The sequence below is a fragment of the Mustela erminea genome, chromosome 4 (assembly GCF_009829155.1).
Source record: "Mustela erminea isolate mMusErm1 chromosome 4, mMusErm1.Pri, whole genome shotgun sequence".
Lineage (NCBI taxonomy): Eukaryota > Metazoa > Chordata > Mammalia > Carnivora > Mustelidae > Mustela > Mustela erminea.
This window is the reverse complement of record NC_045617.1, coordinates 93,793,269-93,815,242: the sequence shown is the minus strand read 5'-3', so window position 1 is coordinate 93,815,242 and position 21,974 is coordinate 93,793,269. Positions and strand designations below refer to the sequence as shown.

The window sequence follows — 21,974 nt, the reverse complement described above, 5'->3', positions numbered from 1 at the left end:
TAATGTCCTTACTGCTATTTCCATCATCTCTTGTCATTTCTGGATCTTTTGAATTGACTAACTCTTCTTTTAGTTACAAGTTGCTATTATCTGGATTTCTCTACATGTCCGGTAATTTTTCTTATCAGCTAATGGACATTCTGTATTTTACACACTTGGCTGCTAGATTTTGTTATACTCTTTCAAATTGTATTGAGTTCTGTTCTGGGATTAGTTCCATCTGCTTCCAAGGTACATGCAAAGCCCTAAGTCTAAGGTGATACAATCTTTTACAGACTCTGTCCTATGCCTTATCAAGTCTTTCCACTGTGGCTTGTAGGAACATGAACTATTAGTGAGTTCCAGAAACTGTTTCGCCAAATGCTTTCCAGCAGTTATTTCTCCAGCTATGTGAGTTTCCTTTCTTAGGTATTTAATTCACAGTACTCAGCCAAAGCTTCATGGTAAGCCCTACAAAGATCTCAGAGTGCTCTCTGTGTAGTTCCCTCCATTATGGAATTCTGCCCCACAAACTGTAGCTGCCATGGCCTCCCTAAACTCCTATCTCCTGTTTCTGCAATTCCACAGTAAAACTGGGCTCTACTGGACTTGTTCCTTTCGGCTGACTGTAAACTACTTCAATTAGGTTATCGTAATTTTAGGGCTTTCCTTACTGGTTCAGTGATAACTTCCTTCAGTGGTAACAGTCCTATGCTGTTGTCTAATATCTGAAACCACTATTTCATGTACTTTGTCCAGTTTTCTAGTCGTTTAACTCAGCAGGGCAAAATCAGTCCTTGTTACTTCATTATGGCCAGGATTTTGACCAAATAAATGATATAAAAATGCAGCACCTTTTGTTTTGCTTATCATCTGATTTCAGAGAATACAGGAAGTCACTACTCAATTTTAATGAGACCTCTATCTACTTGACTGAGGAAACTATAAAAGGAACATCATAATGTCAGTAATGAAGCCAACATAGTTCTTACATTTGGTTCTACGTTCTTTATGAAATGAGTCTTTCATGTAGGACTGGTATTATAACCAGGTACCAAAATAAACTGATCCAAGACTCAGACCTAACAACAGCCATACTACACCTAGATTAAGAAATATTTTAAAGTAAACATTGTTTCTGCATAACAAATAAAAAATTCTCAAATGTAAAGAAAAAAGGACATAAAAAAACTTTCATGCTAAGCACAGATAATGAGAGAAATAAAGCTATAAAAGTATATAACATATTCATGAACCAGAGTGTGCTTACTGCATTTAGTGAATGAAAGAGAAGGTGATACAAAATTGTAATTTGGGAGTCAGTTTCCAACAACACCAAAAGCTGGCCAGGATAAGGAGTTAACAGGAGTTCTCATTCATTGTTGATGGGAATGCAAAATGGTATAATTTGGAAGATAATTTGACATTTTCTTACACAAAATTCTCTTAACACATGTCCCAGCAATCACACTCCTTGGTTGTTTACCTAGGTGAATTAAACACTTATGTCCACCAAGATACTTAGAGAAGGATGTTATTTATTCATACCTGACAGACTATGGAAACAACCAAGATGTCTTCAATAGGTGAATTTCGATAAACTGTGCTACAGATAGTGAAAAGACTATTAATAAGCGCTAAAAAGAAATCAGGTATTAAGTCATGAAGACATGGAGATTAAAATATAACCAAATGAAAAATGAATGAATGAATGAATAAATAAATAAATAAATAAATAAATAAAACCAAATGACATTCTGAAAAAGGCAAGGATGAAATGACAGAGCAAAAAAGATTCTTAGGGTAGTAAGACATATTCTGTAATTCATATTACACATCTGTCAAATTATACATTTGTCCAAACTCATAAAATGTACAACACCAGGAGTAAATCCCAAGATATACTGTGGACTTCGGGGTATAATATTTCTGTGGAGATCCATTCTGGTTTATGATAGTGGGGAAGGCTGTAAATGTACGGGGCAAGGGTATATGGGAATTCTCTATATTTCCTGCTCAAATTTGTTGTCAATCTAAAAACTATTCTAAAAAAAATGTCTATTAAAAAAAATCTGGCAACAATATGAAATATAAGCCAGACAAGGGACTAAAGTGAGAGGACTCAGTTAAGAATATAAAGGAACACTGTAGGCAACACACAAGGATAGGCAGAAATAATACTGACAGTAGAAACAGAAGCACTCTAAAACAGTGTTCAAGTTGTTTCTTGTACAGTTGACCCTTGAACAACACAGGGAGTTAGGTGTACCAACCTCCCCACAAAGCTGAAAATCTAAGTATAACTTCTGACTCCCCAAAAACTTAACTGAAAGCCTACTGTTGGCCAAAAGGCCTTACAAATAATATAAACATTCAATTAACACATTTATGTTATGCGTATTATATACTCTATTCTTATAATACAGTAAGCTAAAGAAAAGGTTAATAAATCATAAGAAAAATACATTTACAGTGCTGTATCATATTTAATGGGAAAAAATTCATGTACAAGTGGACCTCTCCAGTTCAAACTGGGTCGTGCTGCTCAAGGGTCAACTGTATATATAACCTAGTATACTAGATATAACCACTGCAGATCTGTCTGCACAAAAAGAAATAATTATTTTCTCCAAATTAATAATAAGAAACAAAATAATGTTTTTATCAAAATACATGTGTACCTTGGAATAACTTCCCAGGTTTATGACAAATATAGACAGTGAAAATTAGATAATACATAACAAAACACATCCATGTTTTAAAAGTTAGAACTCACCTAAGAAATTAAGTTAATTTATTATTATTTTTTAATTTCTTTTCAGCGTAACCGTATTCATTGTTTTTGCCCCACACCCAGTGCTCCATGCAATACGTGCCCTCCATAATACCCATCACCTGGCTCCCCCAACCTCCCACCCCCCGGCCCTTCAAGACCCTCAGGTTGTTTTTCAGGGTCCATAGTCTCTCATGGTTCACCTCCCCTTCCAATTTCCCTCAACTCCCTTCTCCTCTCCATCTCCCCATGTCCTCCATATTTGTTATGCTCCACAAATAAGTGAAACCATATGATAACTGACTCTCTCTGCTTGACTTATTTCACTCAACATAATCTCTTCCAGTCCCGTCCATGTTGCTACAAAAGTTGGGTATTCATCTTTTCTGATGGAGGCGTAATACTCCATAGTGAATATGGACCACATCTTCCTTATCCATTCGTCCGTTGAAGGGCATCTCGGTTCTTTCTACAGTTTGGCGACCGTAGCCATTGCTGCTATAAACACTGGGGTACAGATGGCCCTTCTTTTCACTACATCTGTATCTATGGGGTAAATACCAGGGAGTGCAATTGCAGGGTTATAGGGAAGCTCTATTTTTAATTTCTTTAGGAATCTCCACATTGTTCTCCAAAGTGGCTGCACCAACTTGCATTCCCACCAACAGTGTAAGAGGGTTCCCCTTTCTCCACATCCCCTCCAACACATGTTGTTTCATGTCTTGCTAATTTCAGCCATTCTAACTGGTGTAAGGTGGTAGGTATCTCAATGTGGTTTTGGTTTGAATCTCCCTGATGGCTAGTGATGATGAACATTTTTTCATGTGTCTGATAGCCATTTGTATGTCTTCATTGGAGAAGTGTCTGTTCATATCTTCTGCCCAGTTTTTGATATGATTATCTGTTTTGTGTGTGTTGAGTTTGAGAAGTTCTTTATAGATCCTGGATATCAACCTTTTGTCTGTACTGTCATCTGCAAATATCTTCTTCCATTTCGTGGGCTGACTCTTTGTTTTGTTGACTGTTTCCTTTGCTCTTGGATGGGAAGAATAAACATTGTTACAATGTCTATACTGCCTACAGCAATCTATACTTTTAATGCCATTCCGATCAAAATTCCACCAGTATTTTTCAAAGAGCTGGAGCAAATAATCCAAAAATTTGTATGGAATCAGAAGAGACCCCGAATCGCGAAGGAAATGTTGAAAAACAAAAGTAAAACTAGGGGCATCACGTTACCTGATTTCAAGCTTTATTACAAAGCTGTGATCACCAAGACAGCATGGTACTGGCATAAAAACAGACACATAGACCAGTGGAACAGAGTAGAGAGCCCAGATATGGACCCTCAACTCTATGGTCAAATCTGACAAAGCAGGAAAAAATATACAGTGGAAAAAAGAGTCTCTTCAATAAATGGTGCTGGGAAAATTGGACAGCTATATGTAGAAGAATGAAACTTGACCATTATCTTACACCGTACACAAAGATAAACTCAAAATGGATAAAAGACCTCAACATGAGACAGGAATCCATCAGAATCCTAGAGGAGAACATAGGCAGTAACCTCTTTGATATCAGCCACATCAACTTCTTCCAAGACATGTCTCCAAAGGCAAAGGAAACAAAAGCGAAAATGAGCTTTTGGGACTTTATCAAGATCAAAAGCTTCTGAACAGCAAATGTTAATTTATTTTAATTGGGACTCCAAAAAAAATTAAAATGTAACTACTTAATATCTAGTTTTCTTATATAATGAACTATAATGAAACACTACATTTTTACTGAAGTAATGGTTTAACTTTTTAATGAGAGTAAATTGGTATCAGTTTGGATGAAATCTTTATTTCCTATCAATTTTAACAAAACACTTCCTCCCAGAAAACTCCAAACATTGTTAAATATTGAATGGTTGTTAAAAATCAATGTAAATCATTTAGTGTGGAGAGATATTATTAATTTCAATGATCACAAAAGAAAGAATTACTTTTCTGAAGGTGGGATAATTAGTCTCACCTTTTTCTTCTGGCTTTACAGGAAAATACTTCTTGTCTGTAGTTATTAACTCGGGCTTTGGAGCTAAGGAAAAAAACAAAGTTAATACATTAAAAAAAATAATTTCAAAGCACAAAGACAATTATACTACTAAACAGTACAGGTTAGTTTCAAAATAACATCAGAGAAAAACATGGCTTAACAGAGAGAACAATATACCAGAATCACTAGGCTAAATATCCAACCCTGCAGCTGTTACCTTGTGGTCTCAGATCCCTCTTTGTCAACTGAAGATGTTCATATCATCTACAACACCATTCTCCAGTAGAACTCTCTATGATGATTGAAATATTCTATTTTTGTACTATCTAATATGGAGTATGGAGACTTGAAATGTTACTACTGTGACTGTGAATACAATTTTTTAATTTATTTAACTTTAGTTAAATTTTAAAAATCCCAAGTATGACTGGTGACTAAAAATCCTCTAACACCAACTTCTGTAAAAATTATTTTTAACTTGTGCTTTACTTGTTCTGGGATTGGGTCAGCAAATACAAAGCCAAAAACTCAGGAGTAGGTAAGGACTTGTACTATTTTAAAATAAAGCAAATCTTCCAAGAAATAATTGTACTTTATTTATAAAAAATCAGAAATTAGGGGCTAAAATTTACAGAAATAGACAAAGAGCCAGATTATAAAACTGTAACTCTGGAAAAGTCTTCTAAGAATACTGTAATATACTTCTGCTTAAAAAAATGAAAATAAACTCTTCTAGTTTGCTTAACCCTTAGCAACACATTAAGACATTATCAAATGGATTTAATATGAAAAGGCAGAATAACTAATTGGCCAGATCAATATATTAAGTATTCTATCTAAACTATGTCAATTTTCTTAATTAGAAATGATGTTATAATGAAAGTATCCAAATTATACTTAAGATCCTATTTTATACAGTTTATACTTTAAAAATACTGATACTAATATATATGAACACTTACTTTTTATATATTTCTAGTTTGTATATCAGGATATATGATTTTTGCTAATGTAAGTGGTTTATACTTAAAACCCAATTTTACCATTTTATAACTTGAAAATATAAAAAATAGCAAACTGAATAATATGCTTCTTACATACCTGGACCTTTAGCAGGTGGTGGTGGTTTCTTTGGTTTCTATTAAAATAACAACAGTGAAGATACATGAACACTTACATGTTACATATTTATACTTAAAATAAATTCTGATCATTAATATTATCTGTCCTTATCCCATCCCTGCCAAAAATTATAAAACAAAAAGATCTTAATAACAAACAGGTCACTGAAAAAAAATTAATCTGTTAGAGCAAATGTCTTCTTGATCAAAATTCCAATATGTCAAAACTCACCAGTGAGTTTGGTAAACCCCAAAATACCTTAATGGTAATCAAAAATATTCATGACTGCCTCCTTTACTTTAAGACTCCTAGGCACAATTTTACCTCTCTTTAACAATTGAGTACTATGGGAAAGGAGAGGTGGCAGGGAAAGGAAGAGAAACTGGTTTAAAAAAAAAAAAAAAAAAAGAATAGCTAATAAATGTATCTAGCTTATACCCTTGACTCTTCAGAACTCTCAAAGAGAAGATTTAAATCAAAGGTCTATGGGGCACCTGGGTGGCTCAGTCAGTCAAGTGTCCAACTCCTGATTCCCACTCAGGTCGGGGGAAAGCAGGAAAGGAGGGAGAGAATGTTAAGCAGAATGTGGAGCCACACACGGGGCTGGATCCCACAATCCTGAGACAATCACCTGAGCTAAAATCAAGAGTCAGATGCTTAACTGACTAAGCCACCCAGGCATCCCACCATTCATTTATTTTTAAGACTTAAACTTCAAATATTCCTAAGCATGTGAATTTGGTTTTACCAAATTAAAAATAACTGAGAGTCAATGCTATATAAACACGGAATAACTCCCCCCTGCCCAATAATTTGTTCATTAGGCATAAGAATAAAGCACCCTGGGGGCACCTGGGTGGCTCAGTGGGTTAAAGCCTCTGCCTTAGGCTCAGGTCATGATCTCAGGGTCCTGGAATAGAGCCATGCATTGGGCTCTCTGCTCAGCAGGGAGCCTGCTTCTCCCTCTCTCTCTGCCTGCCTCTCTGCCTGTGATCTCTCTGTCTCTGTGTCAAATAAATAAATAGAAATAAAATCTTTAAAAATTAAAAAAAAAAAACAAAGAATAAAGCACCATGAAAGGCTGAATAAATACTGAATGAAATCTAACAAAAGAAGGGCCTCAGACAGCATTAACCCATAGAGCAACCTCTAATAATTTACTTAACTAAATAAAGACCGCAAAGGTAGGAATTTCTAGATTGGCTTAAATAAAATATGGTAGACTGTCTTGTCCTGGGTCTCTGCTCTCTGACTCAATTGGAGAAGTAGCAAGGAGGAGGCAGTCCAACATGGTGGCATGGGAAGACTCTGAAGTGACCCCCTCCCATGGACACAATAAATCTACACCTACGTATAGGGCCATTCCTCTAGAAAAAATGAGGGTGGACTGAATAGCTTCTACACAGCAAACAATAGAGAGACCACACAGAGAACAGTGGCAGACAAGGTAACAACATAAACTACATCCCAGATACAAAAACCTGCGGTAGGGAGGGTATCCCTGAGGGTCCCAAGCAGACTCACCTGCCCTAGGGCACAGAAACAAAACAGCAATTTAAAGGGCAACTAGACTGCAAGTGCAGGAAATCCACTTACTAACTCTAGAGCCTCTCCCAAATGAAGGAACTGCCAGAACTCTTTCCAGGGTCAAAGATGCCGGCAAGCACCACTGTTTATGTTCCCCACACCCATACTTGACAGTACTGATGAGAAGAGTCCAAGTATTCAAGTGGGCCTCCTAGGACTGCCGAGCAAGTCCAGGGCCCCAAACCCAGAACAATTTCAGCTGTCCAACCAAGGCAATCCACTGCCCTGTGCCAGCCTCAGCTTTAGCCATCACAAGAAGGTGGCCCGAGAAGCTCCAGGATACCACAGGCCTGCAGCTAACAGCTCAAGCTCTCCCTCCAGCGTGGCCCTGGCACAGAGTACACTGGAATCCCTCTCATGCCCACACTTGCTCAAGTCATCCACCAAGGAGCCCAGGCCAACTCTAGCCCCAGCCATCCTGCCAAAGTGCCCTGCTGCAGCAAGTCCCAGGGAACCCCTGGCCCATATCCACTCTAGTTCCAGCTCCCCAGCCAAATCCTCCTAGTACACACAATCAACAAAGGGGAAATTCCTATACAAGGCTACTCCCTCAAGACCAACAGGTAATTTACCAAATTTATAGACACCAAATTTATAGACACAAACACAGAAAGACAAACAACATAAGGAGAAAAATGTCGAAAACAAGAGAACAATATAAAACCTCAGGGAAAAAACCCTAAGAGATTAAACAGTTTACTTGATAAACAGTACAAAGGAATAGTCACAGAGATGTTCACTGAACTTGAAAGATCAATGAAGGAATACAGAAAGAAACCTTAACAAAGAAGTAGGAAATATAAGAAAATAGGGGTGCCACACTCAGTTAAGCATCCAATTCTTGAGCTGGGCTCAGGTTGTGATCTCAGGGTCATGAGACTGAGCCCTGCGTCAGGCTCCATGCTGGACATAAAGCCTGCTTGAGATTCTTTCTCTTCCTCTGCCCCTCCTACCCCTGCTCACATGGGCTCACATTCAAAAAGAAAAAAGTCACAGAACTGAAAATTTCAGTAACTGAACTAAAAATATACCAGAGTTCATCAAGAGATTAGAGGATAAAGAAGAATGGATTACCCTAATGGAAGACAGAATATTGGAAATCACCCAGCCAGAATAGCAAAAGAGAAAAGAATTTTTTAAAAATAAGAATAGTTTAAAGGACCTCAGAAATGATATCAAGTATACTAACATTCACATTATAAGGGTCTCAGAAGGAAAAAAAGAGAAAATCTAAGTGAAGAAATAATGGTTACAAACATTCTTAACCTAGTGAAGGAAAGACATCCATGTATAGGAAGCAAAGAGAGTTCCAAACAAGATGAAATCAAAAAGAGTCACACAAAGATATATTGTAATTAAATGACAAGAGTTAAAGAGAAAATCTCAAAGGTAGCAAAAGAAAAACAGCAACATATAAGGGAAACCCCCTAAAATATCAGCTGATTTTACAACAGAAACTTTTTGTGGGCAAGAAGGGAGTGACAGTATACATTTAAAGACCTGAAAGGCAAAACTCATAACCAAGAACAATCTATGAGGCAAAACCACCCACAACTGAAGGAGAGAGAGTTTTCCAGTTAATCAAAAACTAATGAAGTTCATTGCCACTAAAAAGGTCTTATAAGAAAAAAGGGACTTCTTTAAGTAGGAAAAAAAAGACTATAACTCCAAACAAAATACAAGGAAAAAAAAATCTCACTGAAAGAAATACATATATAATTAAAGGCAGTAAATCAGCCATTTAAATAGTATAAAAGTTAAAAAACAAAAACAGTAAATTTTACTGTAACTACAATGAATAGTTAAGGGATACACAAAAAGATGTAAAGTGAAACAACAAAACAAAAAACATGGATCAGATGTGAGATAAAGCTTTAGTGCTAGAAATACATCTGACTTTAAGGAACTATTAGCTTAAAATAGACCGCCATATACATAGGTCAATATACAGAAACCTCATAGTAACCACAAACTCAATGTCTACAGAAGAAACACACACACACACAAAATAAAATAATAAAAGAGTTCATATACACTATGGAGTATTATGCCTCCACCAGAAAGGATGAATACCCAACTTTTGTAGCAACATGTACAGGACTGGAAGAGATTATGCTGAGTGAAATAAGTCAAGCTGAGAGAGTCAATTATCATATGGTTTCACTTTATTTGTGGAGCATAACAAATAGCATGGAGGACATGGGGAGTTACAGAGGAGAAGGGAGTTGGGGGAAATTGGAAGGGGAGGTGAACCATGAGAGACTATGGACTCTGAAAAACAATCTGAGGGGTCTGAAGTGGCGGGGGGTGGGGGTAGGAGGTTGGGGGAACCAGGTGGTGAGTATTAAGGAGGGCACGTATTGCATGGAGCACTGGGTGTGGTGCAAAAATAATGAATACTGTTATGCTGAAAATCAATTAATTAATTAATTAATTAATTAATTATTTTAAAAAAGGGATACCAAATGTAACACTAAAGAACTATCAAACTACAAGGAAGAGACTAAGAAAAGAAATAAACAGAGAAAAGCTACAAAAACAAACAGGAAACAATTAAAATGGCAATAAGTCCATACCTACAAATAATTACTTTAAATGTAAATGAACTGAATATTCCAGTCAAAAGACACAGACTGGATGAATGGATAAACAGAAAACCAAGATCCATCAAAATGCTACCTACAAAGACTCACTTCAGAACTAAAGACATACAGACTGAAAGTGAAGGTATGGAAAAAGATTATCTCATGCAAATGGAAACAAAAAGAAAGCTTATGTAGCAATACTCATCAGACAAAATAGACTTTAAATAAAGATTGTAAGAAAAGACAAAGGGTATCACATAATAAAGGTGTCAATCCAAGACAAAGCCATAACATTCAAAAATATTTATGCCGCCAACACAGAAGCAGCAAAGTTATATATAAAGCAAATATTAACAGACACAAAATTGAATATAACACAATAATTGTAGGTGACTTTAATAAACCATTTACATCATCCAGTCAGAATATTAATAAGGAAATGCTAGCCTTAAACAACACATTACACCAGTTGGACTTAATAAATACATATGCACTATTTTGTCCAAAATACTAGAGAATACACTTTTTTCGAGTGCACATGGAACAGTGTTAGGCCACAAATCTCAGAAAATTCCAGAAGACTAAAATCATAACAGTATCTTTTCTAACCCCAATGGTATAAAATTAGAAATTAACTACAAGACAATACCTGGAAAAAAACAAACAAACAAACACAGGAAGACTAAACAATGCTACTAAACAATCAGTGGGTCAACAAAGAAGTCAAAGAGAACATCTAAAAATATGTTGAGACAAATGAAAATAAAAGCAATAGAAACAACTTTCCAAACGTATTGAACACTGCAAAATTCTAACAGGCAAGTTCAGAGTAATACAAGCAAGCCTACCTCAAGAAATAATAAAATTCCCAAAGAAACAATCTAAATTTATACCAAGAAGAATTAGGAGGGGGAAAAAAAAAACCACAGTTAACAGAAAAACAAAGATCAGAGCAGAAATAAACAAAACAGAGATTAAAAAACAAAAGACAAGATCAATGAAACTAAAAGCTAACTACTGAAAATTTAAGCAAAATCAATAAACCTCCAGTCAAAAATCATCAAGAAAAAAAGAGAGAGGACCCAGATAAATATATAGGACCCAAATAAATATAGAAGAAATGAAACAGGAGAAGTTACAGGTGACAATACAGAAATATTAAGGATCACAAGAGATTACTATAAACAATTATATGCCAACAAATTGAAAAACCCAGATATGGATAAATTCCATTTATGGGTAAATTCCACTCTTCTAAGAATTTATCCATTTCCTCTGGGTTCTAAGACTTGATTACAAAGAAAAAGAAAATGTTAACAGACCAATTACAAATAATATAATTCAATCAGTAATTTAAAAGTGCAGGGCCAGATAGCTTCACAGGTAAATTCTACCAAACATTTAAAGAAGAGTTAGTGGGCGCCTGGGTGGCTCAGTGGGTTAAGCCGCTGCCTTCGGCTCAGGTCATGATCTCAGGGTCCTCGGATCGAGGCCCGCATCAGGCTCTCTGCTCAGCAGGGAGCCTGCTTCCTCCTCTCTCTCTCTGCCTGCCTCTCTGCCTGCTTGTGATCTCTCTCTGTCAAATAAATAAATAAATAAATCTTTTAAAAAAAAAAATAAAGAAGAGTTAGTAAATATCCTCAAATTATTTAAAAACACTAAAGAGAAAGAAATGCTTCCAAATTCATTTTATGAGGCCAGCATTACCCTGATATCAAAATCTGTCAGACATCACAGGAAAAAAAAAAAAAAATTACAGGCAATATCCCTGGTGAACACAGATGCAAAAATCTTTAACAAAGTATTAGCAAATTGAACTGAACAACACATCAAAAGGATCATACATCATAATCATTTAGGATTTATTTCAGAATGATTCAACATCTTCAAATGGACCAATGTAATACACCATTTTAACAAAATGAAGGATAAAAATCCTACGGTCGGGGCGCCTGGGTGGCTCAGTGGGTTAAGCCGCTGCCTTCGGCTCAGGTCATGATCTCAGGGTCCTGGGATCGAGTCCCGCATCGGGCTCTCTGCTCAGCAGGGAGCCTGCTTCCTCCTCTCTCTCTCTGCCTGCCTCTCTGCCTACTTGTAATCTCTCTCTGACAAATAAATAAAAAAATAAAATAAAATCTTAAAAATCCTACGGTCATCTCAATATACACAGAAAGACCATTTAAAAAATCCAACATCCATTTATAAAACCTCTCAACAAAGTGGGTACAGAAGGAACGTACTTCAACATAATAAAGTCCACACATGACAAACCCAAAGTTAACATCACACTCAATGGGAAAAAGCTAAAAGCTCTTCCTCTAGGATCAGGAAACAAGATAAAGATGCCCACTCTCACCACTTTTCTTCAACACAGTATTGGAAGTCTTGGCCACAGCAGTTAGGCAAGAAAAAAAAAATGATAGGCATCCAAATTTGGAAGGAAGAAGTAAAACTGTTCACTACTACAGGACAACATACATATACATGTGATATATACATACACAGTGGACTATTACTCAGCTAGAAAAAGAATGAAATCCATAGATGGACCCAGGGGATATTATGCTAAGTGATATAAGTCAAACAGATAAAGACAATACCATATGATTTCATTTATTGTGACCTCTAAAAAACAAAACAAATGAACAAACAAAACAGAAACAGATTCACAGACATAGGAAACAGAGTGTTGGTTACCATAAAGAGGAAGGGGCTAGGGAGTGGGTGAAATAAGATGGAAGGGAGGAAGAGATACAAACTTCCAATTATAATAAGTCAGTCATGGGGCTGTAATGTACAGCATAGAGAACACAGTCAATAATATTATAACTTTGGTGATGTGATAATTAGACTTCTCACAGGGACCATTTTGTCATGTATAAAAATATCTAATCACTATGATCTGTAACACTTAAAACCAATAGGATATTGTATGTCAATTACACTTCAGTCAATCAACCAATCAATCTTCAGTGAGGTCCATTGTTCTATGGGGAAAAAAGAGATCAAGTTGCAGAAAAGCAAAAGATCACGAATGAATACCTCAGTGTCACTTAATATCCGGTAAGAAAGCAAAGACTGCTTCTTACCCTCCCAAAAATGCATTAACAAGAGTAATCCTGTAAGATTAAGAGTAGCTAAAAATAAGATTTTCCAAAAAATTAAAGTATAATTTCTTCCAGGACAAGTGTTAATTTGTCTAACTACAATGAGAGACTTTTTCTTTTAATTATAATAAAGTAACAAAGTCTAAGGTTACTTTTCAATACAGTCAGTGGGGAATAAATAGAACACAGAAGTAAAACACAGAACTAAAATATTATTTTATTTTACTACAGTTCAAATCGATTTTACCTCAATATATAAACAGGAAACCCCCTCATAAAGTTATTCAGTAACAATATAAAACACCTGTTTTTAAAGAAATACTGGCAAAAGATTCATTAAACTATTATCATCGTTGTTTAAAAAAAAAAAAAGAGCTTACTGGAAAGTCTTTATCCAGTTCGTTTATCTGAATAGCAAAATTATCTGGAAATACTCCTTCTTTACCATTAAGTTCACCCTTCCACCAGCCAGCTTCTCCAGTCTCCTATAATGCAAAATAAGGAATAATTAAAATAACTGGGGCTATCTTTAAATAAGAAAAAAAGTTTATAGCAAAACATGAAAATATTCAATTCCATTATTTTTACAAGGGAAGAAAAGGGCTAAACAAATCATAAAGTCCTCCTAAAAGCAAATATTACCCACATATTACTTCCAGCAGTAGTTATAAAATTGGGTTTCATTTTTTTTTAAATAAGTCAAATAATTTTAAAATTCAGTTTATAAGGAGAAAGGAAAAAGGAAAGTGGGAGAGGAGGGTGGAGAGAGAATATGATTTTCTAAACATGTCTTACTTAATTTACTTAATACTTTATATACCAAAAACAAAGACATTATTCATTTGCCTTAGAAATTTCAAGATATTCTACAATTCTTACCAAATACCTACCCCCATGAGAAACTGAGTGGTTATCGATCCAAAACTGTATGGATATTAAAAATTATATTCATTGAACTATCTGATAAAAGTCAATTTAAAACAATGGGATATTTTTCAGAAATTATTCTATATGGTTATAACAAAACCAAAATATTTATAGTTTTCTTCTATTACAAATAGTTACGGGATCTTGCCCAGACCCAGAAACTCCTGGGTTTTCTTTTTCTTTTGCTATAATTTATCCCAAGTTATAAAACTACTTCATACTTTGAAATAGTTGCATCACTTTCCATTGTATGGTTTTATAAACATTTTCATATTGATGCAATTTCAATTGTTTCCTTATTTTTCTTCTTTTTCTTTTTACATTTTAAACAACATTGGGGGGGGATTTTAATGAGGTGAACTAGGAAGTGAGAACAGAAACCCGGAGGAGTTGAGGTTAGAGAAAAAACATACATGATGGTAAAAATAATCCCCAATAAATCAATTATTAGGCAACACTATGTGCCATATCAGGACACAGAAATAAGACAAAGTTCCAGCTCCTCTAGAGGAGGAGGAATATAAGGAGAAGGAATGTAAGAATGAATAAATTAATGCACTAAAAAATTGAGAACGATCTTACCTTACTTATTAAGTAGATTATCTCTCCCTCTTTAAAAGAGAGCTCATCTTCATTAGTACCTTCATAAGCAAATAATGTTCTACAATATTCCTTTGCTAAAATAAAGAATGTGAACAATGTAGTTTGAATAAATTGATTCTTTCAACAATAATTCTCTACTTTGTGTAAAAACATGTACACTAGAAGCTATTAAAGATAGATGAATAATTTTGGCCAATACTATACATTGGATTAAGTAACAATTTCATTAATCCATGCACTCAAATAGTTACTAAATGCCTACCATGTTTCTAAGCACAGTTCTAACTGCAGGGAGATTCATGGGTGAGCAAAGCACATACAGTAAAACCTCTGACCCTGTAGTACTTCCATCTCATAGAATTTAATACTCTGATCAAGTAGTACAGAGCTAACAAACATCTTCAAAAACTCTAATAATGTATATGAGCATGCTTCATTCCCAATATGCAAATATTACTCAAACACTTACCTTTAGTTTTACTTTCTATGTCTGTTTTTGTTATGTCCACACTCTGTGCTTTGGATCCTACTGACTGTATAACTAAGGGCTGCAACAGAAAAGGATGGTATCAACTATTTTAGGTGAGAATTAAGATAATATTCTTTTTTTATAATTTTTTATTTTTTGTAAACATATAATGTATTTTTATCCCCAGGGGTACAGGTCTCTGAATCGCCAGGTTTACACACTTCACAGCACTCACCAAAGCACACACCCTCCCCAATGTCCACAAATCCACCCCCCTTCTCCCAACCCCCTCCCCCCAGCAACCCTCAATTTGTTTTGTGAGATTAAGAGTCACTTATGGTTTGTCTCCCTCCCAATAAGATAATATTCTTAAGCAAAATTTCCATTTGCATTAGCCAGCTTTTCCTAATGATACCTATAGCCAAGTCAGTAATGTGAATGAAAACTCTGCAATGAAAAAAGATGATAAAAGCTACCTAAATGATGGCGCAGAATGTCACATTTTTAAAATTCCCTGTCTTAAGGTTAATACACATTCTTGGTTACCCAGAATATGTTGCTGTAATTTACTTTTAAACCTCTTAAATCAATAAAAATAATAGCACTTAGGATGCCTGGATGGTTCAGTCGGTTAGGTGTCAGGTTTAGTTCAGGTCATGATCCCACAGTTTATCCCAGGGTCCTAGGATCGACAGACCCCCCATGGTGGGCTCCCTGCTTAGCAGGGAACCTGCTTCTCCCTCAGCCTGCTCTGCCTGCTTGTGTGCTCTCTCTCACTCTCTCTGACAAATAAATGAATAAAATCTTAAAAAAAAAATAATATCTGAAAATGTACTGAATACCAATCCCTGAGAAAAATACTTTGCATACATTATAACTTAATCCTCAAAACAATCTGCATAAAGTACACACTATTATGTGCTCCTTTTATAGATTAGGAAGCAGTTAAGTAACCTGCCCACAATAACAGTAATTTAGTAGTGAAGCCCAGATTTGAACACAGAAAATCTGACTCCAGAAAGTGGCTCTTAAGCAACAGCACTAAAACTTCTTTATGATGACATAGGGAAGAAAAGAAAGTCTTTATACTTCATTGCTGCTATATGAATGAAATTACCTAGCTAATGTTACAAGGTCTATAACTATGGTTTAGTAGAAAATATTACCTTGTATTGACTAAAGTAAGTCCTTCATACTAATGTTTTCCTTCACTTCTCTCCCCAGAAATAACATTACATTTGACCTTAGCTATCATTAGTTAAAAGTCTAAATATACCAACTACTATCAGTGTGTGTTCTGTTTATCTTTTAAGATATTCACTTTAGGGCACCTGGGTGGCTCAGTGGGTTAAAACCTCTGCCTTTGGCTCAGGTCATGGTCTCAGGGTCCTGAGATTGAGCCCCGAATGGGGCTCTCTGCTCAACGGGGAGCCTGCTTCCCCTTCTCTCTCTCTGCCTGTCTCTCTGTCTGCTTGTGATCTATTTTTTTTTTAATGTAAATAAATAAATAAATAAATGAATAAATAAATAAATGGTGAAACAAAACAAAAAAACCTGTCTTTTCTATTTCTACCTATGATAACCAAAAACTCTGAAGTTTCCACTAAGAAAAGCTGTGTTAAATTTATCAGTAAACATTCTCATTTTATAAAAACCTAAACATCAATCACTATAAAGTTGCAATTTTTCAGTCTTCTCATTCATAACCAATCATAAGTGATCTCAAAAAGGAAATATAACATGGGCGCCTGGGTGGCTCAGTGAGTTAAGCCGCTGCCTTCGGCTCAGGTCATGATCTCAGTGTACTAGGATCGAGTCCCGCATCGGGCTCTCTGCTCAGCTGGGGGCCTGCTTCTCTTCCTCTCTCTGCCTTTCTGCCTACTTGTGATCTCTCTCTGTCAAATAAATAAATAAAATCTTTTAAAAAAATAAAATAAAAGGAAATACAACAGAGTTGCAAACTGACTTTTACATTTTAAAACATACTTAATGAGCGAATGAGTGCAGTTAACCTAAGTGAAGTTCATCATTACTACCTTTTCTGTTTTCTTCTCTTCTAGTTCATTACCAGATGTTCTTGTCCTAAGTTTCACAGAGCCTTCTTTAAAAATATCTCCAAATCCAATTCCTCGAATTTTCTTTGGCTGTGTAACTGATCCAGGAGCAGTTTCATTCCCATTCCCAGGAGACGGTAAAGGTGAGGTAGTCCCAGTCAAAACAGTTTCTGAAAGAATAATTTGTTTTTGAAGAATGTAGAATCACAAAGATCTTGGCATTCTCCTTTCATACTGTTTACATTCTATACCTCCTAATTAAAAACAGTAAAATAAAAATAAAAAAATTAAATGATGGAGCACTAAAATATCCAAAAATGTAAAATTCACTTAACCTGATTTTTCTGGATATTGTTTAAAATGATAACAATTTTAGGAATATTTAGTTAGTAAAATGCTAATTAAGAAATCCAAGAAGTCATATTATACAAGGTCCTTAACAAAAGCATGTCAAAATTACAGCTCTTGGTCAAACATGCAGAATATAAGAATAAAACATTACAGACAAAAACTAATTATTTTCTAAGTTATAGAAGATTCAATTTGATCAAAGTATGGGAGTTTCCAAATATAGTAACTAGTAATATTAGCAAATTTTTATTTTAAAAAGTCCATTTTTATTCTTAAAAGTTTAAGATCACTTCAACTCATAGATGAGTAAGCCTAAATTTGAACCAATAAAAATTTAAATTATAATAAAAAATTTTTAAGCAAGCTTAACATTATATAATAAGTAAGAAATTTGTTTCTACAATCTTGCTCAATAGCAAAGGATCTTATTTATAGGCTTTAAGGAGTTTATGAACGATACATGGAAAACTGTACGGGTATTTTTTCAACTTATTTTTCTGGGTATAAGAAGCATATCTCTTATCAGATTCTCAAAAGACCTTATAATCTAAAAAGTTCTAGAGAATATCATCCAAGAAAATTTCAGAAACATTTCAGAATGGGGTTGAGGGGTGGGAAAAACACATGACTATCAGTTCACTGAACTAAAGGAGTCTGTTGAAGTTTAACAGTAAGAATAACAACAAGGTAATTAATAAAAATGGTATTTACATTTATTCAGGGCTTAATCTATGCCAGGCACTTGCTAAGCACTGTACATGAATTATACTAATTTACATAATCACTCATAGGCTTAACATTAAGAACTATCATTCCCCATTTTGAAAATAACTGGGTAAAGAGATACTAGGAAAAAAAACTTTTCCAAAGTCATGAATGTAGTAAGTAACAAAGCCAACAGTTGAACTGAATCCTAGATGATCACAGAATCAAACATTTTAATAAGATTACTAATGATAATAATCATTAAATTATTAATAATAATGGTTCAAATAAAGAAAAGCCTCCACTCACACATCTGAAACATTTAAGAATTAAAGGAAACAATTTTATTAACTTAAATGTAATGCTAACAAGTACAGTGATCTATTCTAACCACTTTCATTATTAGCCCAAGCCACATATTTTTTGTAATATATTTTAAATCAGTTTATTAGAATGTTTACACACAATAAAATGAACCAATTTTAAATGGATATTCCAATAATTTTTGACAAATGTATGCACCAGGAGACCACATCAAGATCTAGAAAACTTCTGTCACCCCAAATGGACACTCATACACCACCCTCATCAATCCTTCCTAAATTCAAGCTTCAAGAAACCCTGATTTTCCTTCTGTCACTACAGGTATCTTTTTAGAGTTTCAAGTAAATTTAATCATAAACAGCACATACATCTTGTGTCTGCTTCTTTTGCTAGGCAGAATGTATAAAATATATCCATGCTGTTCCATGCACTCCTACTTCATTCCTTTTTATTGCTGACTGGTATTCCACTGTACAGATATGTCACTATTTATCTAGTATTAAGAATGTAAGCTGCAGGTTTTTCATAGATGAGCTTTGTCCAATTTATAGTTTCCTACTTTTGCTATTACGGAGCTTTTTTACTGAAATTGAGTGTTGAATACATAAAATATATAAAACACCTACTGAGATGGCCATCTCTTAAATGGTTTAATATAGTATATTAACTTTTGACTATATGGGATAATACCATTAATTATAATACATAACCTTTACATATTTTACTTTTGAATGAATGGGATAAATCCCATTAATCATAATGTATAACCTTTGCATAAAAATTACAAGTTATAAATATGTATAACCTAATACCAGAACTACAAAATACATGTCATGTCTGATTATTAGTAATATTTTTTTTCCTTTTTTCTTTGAGCAACCATTAGAGCTTTAACAATTTTATACTTTTTAAAAAAGTCAACTGTTGAACTTATTGATTTTCTTGAAACTTGGTTTGTTCTTTATTTCACAGTTTTTTGCTCTCATTTCCTGACTTCTAATTACTTCAGGTTTAATTTCTTCTTTTACTCATTTCAAATAAAAACTTCTGATTATTGACTTTTTTCATTTCTAGTATTAGCAATGAAAGCAATTAAATTTCTCTATAGGTGCTGTTTTACTTGCATTCCACAAATTTTTATTGTTCTTTTTTTTGTTTCATTGAAAACCAGTTTAATTTCCCTCAAAATTTCTTCTTTGATCCACAGGTTATTTATAAATATTGCTTAATTTCCAAGTAACTGAGAATTCCCCAATTATCCATGACTGAAATATTTCCACTGGCGGTCATAAAAACTGCTGTCAAGGACTTCAAATCTTTTAAACTTCTGAGACTTGTCTGATGCCCAAACATTAGCTTCTATTGGTAACTATACCATGTACTTTTCAAAAGTATCTGTATTTTACTGTTCGTTTAACTATTTCAAAACATCAACCCGATCAACTTATTTAATCATTTGACTCTTCTGTATCTTCACTAATTTTTTTGTCTACTGGTTCTATCAATTAATGAGAGAAACATTCAAATCTACGCATGGATTTGTCTGTTTCTTTCAGTTCTGGCAGTTTCTGGTCTCATGTGTTTTGTAGTTCTAGTATTAGGTTATACATATTTATAAATTTATATAATTTTTATGAACTGATTCCATCATTATGAAATGTTTCTTTTTATCCCTATTTTTTCCTTCATATATTAATGTATTATTAATGTAAGCATTCTAGATTGCTTATGCTTTGCACAGAATACGCTCTTTCTTTTAACCTGTATCTTAGTATTTTGAGCAAGTTTCTAGTAGGCAGTATATTATCCAGTCAACTGGCCTTTCAATTAAAGTTTTTAGACCATTTAATTTTTTTTTTAATTTTATTTTTTTAAACAGGCTCCATGCCCAGAGTGGAGCCCAGTATGGGGCTTCAACTCACAACCTTGAGATCAAGATCTGAGCTGAGATCAAACGTACATCTGAGACACCCAGGCACCCCTAGACCATTTAATGTAATCACTGATGTGGCTTAAATCCACGATCTTGCCATTTGTTTTCTATTTGCCCAGTTGATCTTTGTTCCATTTTCTCTTCTTTTTTCTTTGGCTTTAACAGGAGACATTTATTTTTTCAGTTCTGTAGGCTAGAAGCCCAAGATCAGAGTGCCAGCATTTTGAGTTGTGGTGAGACCTCTCTTCATGGCTTACAGATGGCTGCCTTCTCACAGTGCCTTCACATGGACTTTCCTCAGAATGTGCATATAAAGATGGTGGGCTCTGCTGTCTCTTTTTCTTTTTTTAATGAGATATAATTGACATATAACATTTTATTAGTTTCAGCTATACAAATAATGATTCCTTATGTGTATATACTGTGAAATGATCACCACAGTAAGTCTAATTAACATCTATCATCATACAGAGTTACAAAATTTGTTTTAAGATGAGAACTTTCAAGATCTACTCTCCTAGGACTTTTCAAATATACAACACCATTTTTATTAACTATAGTTACTATGCTGTACATTACACCCCCATAACTTATATATATAACTGGAAGTTTGTGCCTTCTGACCACCTTCATCCATTCCATCCATCCTATACCCTTCACTTCTGGCAACCATCAATGTGTTCTCTGTATCCCTAAGCTCAGTTTTGTTTTTAGATTCCATATCTAAGTGAGTTCGTACAGTATTTGTCTTACTCTGTTTGACTTATTTCACTTATCATAATGTCCTCAAGGTCCATCCATGTTGATGCAAATGGCAAGGTTTTTCTTCTATTCCATGGCTGAAAAATATTCCATTGTGCATATATAAAACACATTTTTATCCATTATGAAAACAATGCTGCCATGAACACAAGGGTGCAGATATCTTTTCAAGTTAGTGTATTCCTCTTCTTTAGGTAAATGACCCAAAGTGGAATGTCTGGATCACAAAGTAGTTCTAATTTTTGAGGAACCTCCATACTGTCTTCATTAGTAGCTGTACCAGTTTACATTCCTACCAACAGTACAAGAGGGTTCCCTTTTCTCCACATCCTCACAAACACTTCCTGTCTTTTTGAAACAGCCATTCCGCCAACAGGTGTGAGGTGACAGCTTGCTTTGGTTTTGGTTTGCATTTCTCTGAATATTAGCGATGCTGAGCAACTTTTAATGTCTATATTGGTCACCTGCATGTCATCTTTGAAAAAATACCCATTCAGATCCTCTGCCCATTTTTTAATCATGTTTTTTAAGTTGGATGAGTTCTGTATATATTATGGATATTAACCCCTTAAAGGATAGCTGATTTGCAAGTATTTTTCTCCCATTCCGTGGGCTGCTTTTTCATAATGTTGATCGGTTCCCTTCTGTGGAGAAGG

General features: G+C 34.7%; 1 protein-coding gene across 1 annotated transcript in view; it reads right to left on the bottom strand.

Annotated features, from left to right (window-relative positions):
* CD2AP (CD2 associated protein) overlaps window positions 1-21,974 on the bottom strand; it is a 136,817-nt gene that overhangs the window by 36,586 nt on the left and 78,257 nt on the right. The window contains exons 6-11 of the mRNA XM_032340205.1: window positions 17,226-17,413; window positions 15,190-15,268; window positions 14,700-14,794; window positions 13,571-13,675; window positions 5,891-5,927; window positions 4,769-4,831 (exon numbers count right to left, since the gene is read on the bottom strand). Coding sequence (XP_032196096.1) covers window positions 4,769-4,831; window positions 5,891-5,927; window positions 13,571-13,675; window positions 14,700-14,794; window positions 15,190-15,268; window positions 17,226-17,413 — 567 coding nt within the window. The remainder of the gene's footprint in view (window positions 1-4,768; window positions 4,832-5,890; window positions 5,928-13,570; window positions 13,676-14,699; window positions 14,795-15,189; window positions 15,269-17,225; window positions 17,414-21,974) is intronic.